The sequence below is a fragment of the Perissodus microlepis genome, chromosome 14, assembly GCF_051167445.1.
Source record: "Perissodus microlepis isolate ML-2025 ecotype Zambia chromosome 14, ASM5116744v1, whole genome shotgun sequence".
Classification (NCBI taxonomy): domain Eukaryota; kingdom Metazoa; phylum Chordata; class Actinopteri; order Cichliformes; family Cichlidae; genus Perissodus; species Perissodus microlepis.
In genome coordinates, this window is record NC_140474.1 from 26,941,549 (window position 1) to 26,950,662 (window position 9,114).

The 9,114-nt window shown below is 41.8% G+C and overlaps 1 protein-coding gene across 2 annotated transcripts; it reads left to right on the forward strand.

Moving 5' to 3' along the window:
• On the forward strand, positions 1-9,062 carry taf15 (TAF15 RNA polymerase II, TATA box binding protein (TBP)-associated factor). 2 transcript variants are annotated; one of them, XM_084949811.1, is made up of 16 exons: positions 64-177; positions 844-868; positions 992-1,028; positions 1,113-1,176; positions 1,555-1,612; positions 1,761-1,990; positions 2,075-2,228; positions 3,702-3,736; positions 4,303-4,335; positions 4,837-4,946; positions 5,390-5,519; positions 5,600-5,707; positions 5,807-5,876; positions 5,990-6,078; positions 6,474-6,612; positions 8,628-9,062. In XM_084949811.1, the coding sequence occupies exons 1-16, from the start codon at positions 168-170 to the stop codon at positions 8,665-8,667; spliced, it is 1,332 nt and encodes a 443-aa protein (XP_084805937.1). In that variant the 5' UTR covers positions 64-167; the 3' UTR covers positions 8,668-9,062. The 2 variants fall into 2 exon arrangements, with proteins under 2 accessions (XP_084805936.1, XP_084805937.1); XM_084949810.1 differs by lacking the exon at positions 3,702-3,736 and having other exon boundaries at positions 1-177.
• The last annotated feature ends 52 nt before the right edge of the window (positions 9,063-9,114 follow it).

Sequence of the window (9,114 nt, forward strand, 5' to 3'; positions counted from 1 at the left end):
AGCGCCCCGCCCCGCATGCAAAAGCTGCTGCATTTAGCACAGATTCGCAGCGGCGTGTTCGGCTCTGCGCTGTTTGTTGCGCACTTTCAAGCAGAGGTTTTAATCAGCCACGACGAGAACCAGAATTCATCAGCTTTTAAACTACATATATATAAAGAGTACACACAATGGCCACTGGTAAGTGAGAACGCATTTTATTTCCGATGAGAAAGTAGGTCAAATAGCTTTGGAGCTAACGTTAGCTTGCGAACCGCGAGGCCAGAACCAGGGCTCCGTCTATTCCATGGAACGCAGGCTCTTTTTTGCCCCCTCATTAATGCATGCAAATAATTTTATTTGTTTATAATTATTCATCTTTTCATTGTGGGAAAGTGCTTCACGGCATCTTAATTTTTAGATGTACTTCAAAACACGAACTGTGGCTACAGTGGGCTTTGTCGGGGTGGCTGTTAGCAAAGAAGAAAAAATTCAAAGCGTCTTTGTTATGGCGAAGGCTGTTGTTTCTCTTTCGGATCCAGAAGTATTTTGCTCTTGTAACGGTATCTTATATCCTGCGTTATAGTTAACTGTAATCGTACGTGTGTGTATTTTCATTACATCAGGCTGTGCCAAGAACAAGGGGTATTTTGAGCAGATCATTTGTTTCGTTTTCAACATTTACTCTAAGCCAGCGCTAAAGTGACCGCCATTTTCCCGGCTCGGCCTGACTAAGGGCCTGTTGGCGTGTTGCTGGCCTGCTTAAAGTAACCTATTTTTGCCTTTGAGGCCAGCTGCTTGGTCAGCTAGATGATTACTTCACTTTTTAGAAAACACATTTACACCACTGTGTTATTTTTGTTTCAGACTCAGGCTACGGTGGCCCGCAAAGGTAATGTGCAGACAAACTTTAAAGTACATACCCATGTTCAAAGCGTGTAACTGAACAACGTTTTAGCTTTTTGAACACATTTAAACCCGGAAGCTAAATGTCTTTTTAACCATGTGTCTGCAGCTATGGCTCATATAGTGGAGGTCAGCAAGGCGGGCAGGTAAGACCTCTATTCTGGCTACTTGATGTAAAAGTTCATTTATTTTTACGTAAAACCTGCTTAACTTATGCATTTGATTGGCAGGGTTATGGACAAGGAAATAGTGGCAGCTCCTATGGACAGAATTATGGTGGCTATGGACAGCAAGGTACAGTATGTAAATGCAACTTAAACACCTTTGTTAAACAGAGGCCACCTAAAAAGTGTATTTGTATTATTATTATTATTATTATTATTATTACATTTTTTTTAATATCAGTTACTAAAATGTCTTTTCACATCTAGTTTAGTTGGTGTTTAAGTTATGTGTCCTTTAAGATCTGGCATACGCCTGTGTCCACACACAAGTTTGGTACTGGTTTTTATTGTCTTTTGGTGGAAAGTATCCCGGGCACAGCAGAGGTCAGGATACTGTCCACTTTAGTACAATCTCATTTGGTACAGGTTAATTGTTTTATAAATTGTGAAATGCTAATGTGAACCTTGGGGTTGTTTTTAAACTTGGTTCATCTCTTCATCTCCACAGAAAATTATGGCCAGTCTCAGCAACCGAGCTATAATAACTATGGACAAGAGTCCTCTGGGTAAGTTCATAATATCTCTGTATTAGGGATGGGGTGTGTGGAAATGAGGAAAAAATCCAGTAACGATTTGTATGTATGTAACTAATGCAAGATTTAAGGGGGAAAACATCCAGCTAATTCTGCACTCGGTTGATAATTTCCCATTCAGGTATGGTGACAAGCCCTCCTATGGGCAGCAAGGATCTGGGTCTTATGGACAGCAAGGCTCCTACAGTGGTCAGGGGCAAGGTGGAGACAGTTATGGACAGGGACAGGGCGGCAGTGGTGGTGGTGGTGGTGGTAGTAGCGGATACAGTGGCCAGGGTGGTGGCAGCGGTGGATATGGAGGCCAAGGGCAAGGAGGAGGTGGTGGCGGTGGATATGGACGATGGAATGAAGGTACGCTAACTGGATCATAAAATCTCAATAAGTCTGTATTCGAAATTGGCCTGTGCTAAGAATTTCTTTTCTGACTTCCACCAGGTGGTGAAGGTGGTGGTCAGGGTGGGAGGTTTGGGCGTGACTATGGAGACCGTTCAGAAGGAGGGGGCTACAGAGGCAGAGGCCGTGGCGGCAGTGGCTATGACCGCAGTGGTGGATATGATCGTGGTGGAAGAGGCGGACCTCCTGGTATGGGGTAAGTTGCACAGTGCCACTGCCCCTAAGGTACCCTTTTTAACTGAAATATGAGAAATGACTTGTTTATAAGCACATCATCACCACTCATCAACTACAAACCATCCACATAGATGGATTTTTTTCACCACTCATCTGCTTTGTGCTCCAGATCCGCAAACACTGGTAATTTTTCTTCTTTTAAAACCTGAACGATCAAATGTTGCCACAGGTAAAAATTTTCCCAAACATATGCTCCAGGTGCTCTGAGCCTTGATTTTTGTATTTTTAAATCTTTTGTGTGTGTGTGTGTGTGTGTGTGTGTGTGTGTTTAATCTCATAAGAGACACGCTGGTGACAAAATCCACTGTTAAGATTGTGTGATTTGTACTCAAGTGGTGGTTAATTGGAGCATAGTTGCTCGACTCATTGGAGATCCATTCGCTATCAATGGGATCTTAAGGTAAAAAGAAATGGAGATTGAATACAGCTGCCCAGATAAGAGCTGGTTGTGCAACTAACATACCCAGACAGTGACACAAGTTTTGTCCATTTGGCAACAAAGGTTGAAAAGGACCTCTTGGTGTTTTCAGAGACTTTCATCCAGTGGAATATTAACCTAAATGGTGCCATACCATTCTTCTTTTTCTTTTTTTTACTTTGGACTAATTTGTTACTAAAAATGGATTTGACTTTTTAACATTTAAACTGTGCCTCTATTGAGAGGAGGTAAATATAATCTTTATTTTTGGAGCCTGTACAGTCCAAAAGTGCCACATTTCTTTTTCATCCTTTAAACCTCCTGTTATGTTAGAGATCTCGGTCTCAGTTAAATTTCCAGTAGCCACATGTTTTTAAGATGTCAGTAAGTTCACAAACTCCAGTTTTTGGTACGTTCATGTCTTATAATGACCACACAATGTACTGTGAGCAGTGGAAACTCCCCTGAGGTGATGCACTTAGACCTGGAGCCACATTTTCAGCTGCTTCACATTCAACAGGTTTCATTCAAGTGTTGTATATTTGACAATGGCGAACATGTATGTTGTGTTAACATGGATCTACATTTTATACTACAGGTGATTGAACTAAAACATGGACCTCAGTAAAAGGATCACATAAATGCACTCAGTGGAAGATTGCTCATTGGTTTGCTGCACCCCTTAACATCAATTTGGCTCATTTTGTTTAAAAAACAAAAAAAAGCTGTTTTTTTTCAGCTAATGGTATCTAATCTGGCCATGTGAAAAGTACCAAATTATCTGTAAACGGTGCCCCAGTGACATGTAATAACTGCCTGATTGTTCAGTCAGAGCTGCCTAGTCGTCTGCTTATTGATCTCTAATGTCAAAGACTAACGCATTCATCGTGTGAGACATTTCCACCGTAGTCGCACACCCTGGCAGGAGTGCATACTGGTGGGGATGTAGGGGAGCTTTGAGCTCTCAGTTGGGACAAAGGAAAAGCCATCATATCTCCAATTTTTCCTCTGCAGAGGTGGTGACCGTGGTGGCTACAAAAATTACGGTGGTAAGTGACGAGCATCAGAACTGTGTCGGTGGGGGAGGAAAGAGTTTGAGTTAGGAAAAAGAAAAGAGGGTTTAAAAAAAGAGAGAGAGAGGAACTTCAGTGAATGCCACCATTTCCATGTCCAGATCCCAAGGGTACTCCACCTATTGCTATTTGTCATAATGGTAAAGAACATGGAGCTTGAGATGTAAAATAATGGTAATAATGGTTGCATGGAGACAAGAGCTGATTGTAAATGAGAGGTGTTCCCAGGATGAAGAAGGAAAACTTTCTAAAACTGGAGACTTTATGGTGGTTTTCATTTCTGGTGTAAGTTCAAAAAAGAAAAGTGAGGGGAGGAAAAAAAAAACAGAACAGTTCTGTTCCTGTTGAAAGGTGTTGGTATGTGACGCAATGGTATGAAAACACCCACCAGAAAGCTGTTAACATGGTATTTGGTTAATTTTCTTTGGTATCATTATGCAATGCTAGGGACAAAGTTAATACTTAATTATGTGAAAGCTCACCCCGGAGTTAAAAAATCCTTTTTCACACATTCTCCTTCCATCCTCTTTTCTGTTTTCCAGGATCTCGAGACTACGGCTCAAGGGATGAACCAGGTGAGACTTAAAGTTGACATTAAACATATATAGGCTAAAAGCCCTGCACTGAATAAGTTACATAAATTTTACACTGCCTGTGGAGCCGGATGTAAGAAACGAGTGTTTACGTTTTTAAAATGAGTTTGGCGCCATCTTGTGTACAGCCTGGGAGACTTCACCAGGTTGGTTGGTTGTTTTCGGCTAATACATCTGCATTGGTTTATGTTGCCTAACTAGCGAGAGAACACAACTCATTGTACAGCCAGAGGCAACACAAAGGTGACCTCTTGGACTCCTTATTTTTAGTATTTTCTGCTAAGTTGGTTCTATCTCTAGTTGATTAACACAAGCTAATGTAAATTTGTTAGTCGCAACTTAAAAAAACAGCCAACCTGGTCATGTCATGTACTGTTCTGTAAGACGGAGCCTAAACATGTTCTGTAATCTTTAAACACTTAAATTTGATCTGTTTTTAGATGAGGTTTGTTGACACTTTCTGTCGTCTGATCTCATCCACAGCTGGAGAGCAGGACAACTCTGACAACAACACCATTTTTGTACAGGGACTTGGAGAAGATGTCACAGTTCAGGAAGTTGGAGACTTCTTCAAGCAGATTGGCATCATTAAGGTACTGAGCGAATCTGAGACTGATTTCTTTTCATTTGACTGGATTTTTACTATACCAGATCAGTCCTTTCTTTATGCACCTGAAGCAACCTCTATCATTTTAATTTCAGTTATGTCTAATTTATAGCCACAAAACTGACAGTAGGGGTAGTGCATTACGATGCAATCATGTTGCCTGGCCTAATAATGGACTAAAATGATCTAAGCATTACAGAGGACCAGAGGGCTAATACTATTTATCTGTCTTTGATTCATATAGGCATCATCTACCACCTCTACTTCATTTACTTTAGTGTAATTAGGTTTCAGTTTTCCACCAGCACAAACACACGATGCTAGTAGCATGGGCGTGTACTCGTGTAGATATTCATTGCAGCAGACTCAGGTATTTAAAACAGTAAATGCAAAAAATGCTGATCATCTCGAAATGTTCTGTACTTTTAGGTGAATAAGAAGACTGGCCAACCAATGATAAACATCTACTCTGACAAAGCCACTGGGCGACCAAAGGGTGAAGCTACAGTGTCCTTTGATGACCCTCCATCAGCCAAAGCTGCTATTGATTGGTTTGATGGTAAGAGCCCTGATATGTATTTTTATTTCCTGACATGTTTCAGCACTGTTTTCACTGACCTGTTGCTTGTTTAATTTCAGGAAAGGATTTCAACGGCAAACCCATCAAAGTATCGTTCGCCACCCGCAGAGCTGAGTTCACACAGAGGGGTGGTGGTGGTGGCGGCGGCGGCAGAGGGGGGCGAGGAGGTGGGTGTTGCTCAGGCCGTCATCTGGGTTCAAATGATGGATTTCATATACAGTTGGTAAATTAAGTTACCTGTACTGATGATGCATCTTGGTTGGCAGGTTTCAGAGGTCGTGGTGGTGGTGGACCCAACTTTGACATTAAAGGAGGAGACTGGCCTTGTCCCAACAGGTGAGGATTTTAAACTTTTTATTTCATTTCTTAATGTTTATTAATAAAAATTCAACAGAACATGTCCATTTGGCTCAGTTGCATTTCTAAATGCCTGGATTTCCTTTCCTCAGCTCTTGCGGCAACATGAATTTTGCCCGGCGGCAGGAGTGTAACAAGTGTGGTGCACCCAAACCAGGAGATGGAGGATTTGGAGGTGGAGGTGAGTGCTTTAGAGATGTTCTTTTACCTGAAATGTTTACAGGATTGGAAAATGGTCCCTGTGGCTTTAGCGAAAAGAAACCTGGAAACCTTTTTTTTTTTTTTTTTTTTTTTTTTTTTTTTTTCTCTTCCCATCCTTTGTCCAAATCCTTATTGCTCAATTTTTATGTTAATACATTTAGTAATGGATTAAAGGCTTTTGGGTGATTTCAGTTTTGTCATTTTATAAATGCAAGAAACTCATTTTTATTGTAATGAAAACGCAAAGTTTAACATAGGAAATAACAGCACCACTTCAGAGTAGTTGCATGTGTTAAAGACTTAAATTGTTAGGCTAGTTTGTGCTCTAACCTGTCACGGACCCATTTGTGTTGTCACGTCATGATGCATTTGCAGATCGTGGAGGCAGAGGCGGATATGGAGGCGACAGAGGCGGTGGCTTTAGAGGGCGTGGAAGTTTCCGCGGGGGTGACCGTGGAGGCTTCGGAGGAGGTGGCGGAGGATTTGGAGGTGGCGGCTACAAAATGGGAGGAAGGTCAGTTGAAGACTCTTGGCTGTTGCAGTAGTGTCATTACAGCAGGGTGGTCCATCTACTTTGTTGCTTGGTTTAAAAAGTGGTGGTTTTTTGTGAAATGGCTCAAGCAGTGATTTCACTCCTTGGCCAATCAGTGTCGTGCAGTCTGTCACATTTTTGCTGGCTGAGGGGTACTAAAGTACCAGTACCTAATGGAAAACTCTTTAAAAAAAAAAAAAATGGGTGGACTTAGAGTAGGTGCTAGTGGAAAAGAGACTTTAGACCAGGGGTGGGGGAACTCCAGGCCTCAAGGGCCAGTGTCCTGCAGGTTTTAGATGTGTCCTTGATCCAACACAACTGATTGAAATGGCTAAATGACATCCTCAACATGTCTTGAAGTTCTCCAGAGGCCTGGTAATGTACAAATCATTTGATTCAGGTGTGTTGACCCAGGACGATATCTAAAACCTGCAGGACACCAGCCCTTGAGGCCTTGAGTTTCCCGCATCTGCTTTAGACACTACTTTATGGCCAGAAGAGGGCGTACTCTGCCCAAAAATGACTATAGTTTGTCTTTTTCAGTAAGATAAGACTTTATTGATCCCACGACCAGGAAATTTTTGCGTCACCTCAGGTACAGATATCAGAAGGAAATACAAAAATACAAATAAGTACAATTAATGAAAAAAAGTAAGATAATACACTATATACAATGGTAGCATACACAGTATGTGATTATGGATATGGTTGGAAATATGCAAGACAAACTATATAGCTTGACATAACTATTGTACTACTACTATTCCTATGTATAGACATGTACACACTAAATATACATATACATACATATATACTTGCACATGTCCATACACATGCAAGGTCCATTATGCATTAAGTGGTGACCGTGGATGTTCACAGTGTCCAGTGACTTATGACATCGTGATTGAGGAGTTATAGAGTCTAACTGCTGTTGGGATGAATGATCTGTCCTGCAGTGAGGGTGTTTCAGTCTCTGACTAAAGGAGCTGCTCAGCCCACTCAGATACTCATGCAGTGGGTGATGTGGGTTGTTCATGATGGATGTCAGCTTTATTAACATCCTCCTCTTGCCAACCACCTCCACAGACTCCAGGGGACATCCCAGCACGGAGCTAGACCTCCCCACCAGTTTGTCAATCCTGCTCCTGTCCCTGTCCGTGCATCCACTCCCCCACCAGGCCACTGCATAGAAAAGGGCAGATGCTACCACAGTGTCATAGAATGTCCTTAACAGAGTCCTGCAGACTCCGAAGGACCTCAGTCTCCTCAGCAGGTGGAGTCGACTCTGGCCCTTCTTATACAGGATGTCTGTATTTGTAGTCCAGTCCAGTTTATTGTTGAGGTGAACACCCAGGTACTTATAAGAGTCCACTATCTCAATGTCTTTCCCTTGGATATTCACCAGTGTTGTAGGTGGAGACTTCCTCCTGAAGTCTATGATCATCTCCTTTGTCTTGCCGGCGTTGATTTGGAGTACGTTGGTCTCACACCAGCCAACAAAGTCACTGATGACCCCCCTGTATTCCTGATCATTCCCGTCTGATACGCATCCAGTGATGGCTGTATCATCTGAGAACTTCTGTATATGGCAATCGTCCGAATTATAACAGAAGTACTTTGGCAGTATGATCTTCAAGGAGATTAAACTACATTTTGTGGTGTTAGCAAGCTGTGAGTGAAATTACACAATCCAAGGAGCCCCTAAGTGTTCCAGGTGTCTGAATATTCACTCTGAATTGTGTTTGGTTTGCCTTCATGGCAGACTTGTTTATTGCTCTACCCTGAAGGTGACATGCTGCATTAATGGCTTTCTGCTTTATTGAAAGCAAGTTCTGCTGCTCATTTAAAATGTGAAGGCCTGTGCGAATGAGAAGTTGACATTATGGCTCACCTTCATTTGCCGGCTGATTCCGGTTTTTATCTCAATGACATTAGCAGATGTGGGTCTTCGTTAAAATGCAGCCCAAGTAACAGACATCTTTGTCTTCTCCCCTCAGAGGTGACCGCAGGGACGACAGAAGAGACCGGCCGTACTGAGTGCTCCAAAGAAGAAAACCATTCCAGCCCTTAACTTTGCCGTGGACGGAGGATTTAGATTGGAGGAGGACTAACTGGGTGTAGGAGAGGGGAGGGTGTAGATGAGACAGATGTGATTTTTGTCTACTGTAGCTGGTGCATCCTAAGTATTACTGTTCTTCTGTGATTCAGGGATGTGTTGAGCTTATGTAAAGGGGCTGATTGGCACCTGTAGGCATGTGGTCTTTTGTTTTTGTTTTTTTCTCCCCTTTTGTTGTTGTTTTTGTTTTTATTTTTATTTTTTTTTATTTCTTTGTACATCTTTTTAATTTTCTGTCAGATTCTAGTTGCTGATATTGTGTGAGGTAGACTTCATACCATTGTTTTGTATAAACAGAATAAAATGTTTTACTTGGTTTCCTTTTTTTTTTTTTTTTTTTTTTTTTTTTTTTTTTCCAAAATTATATT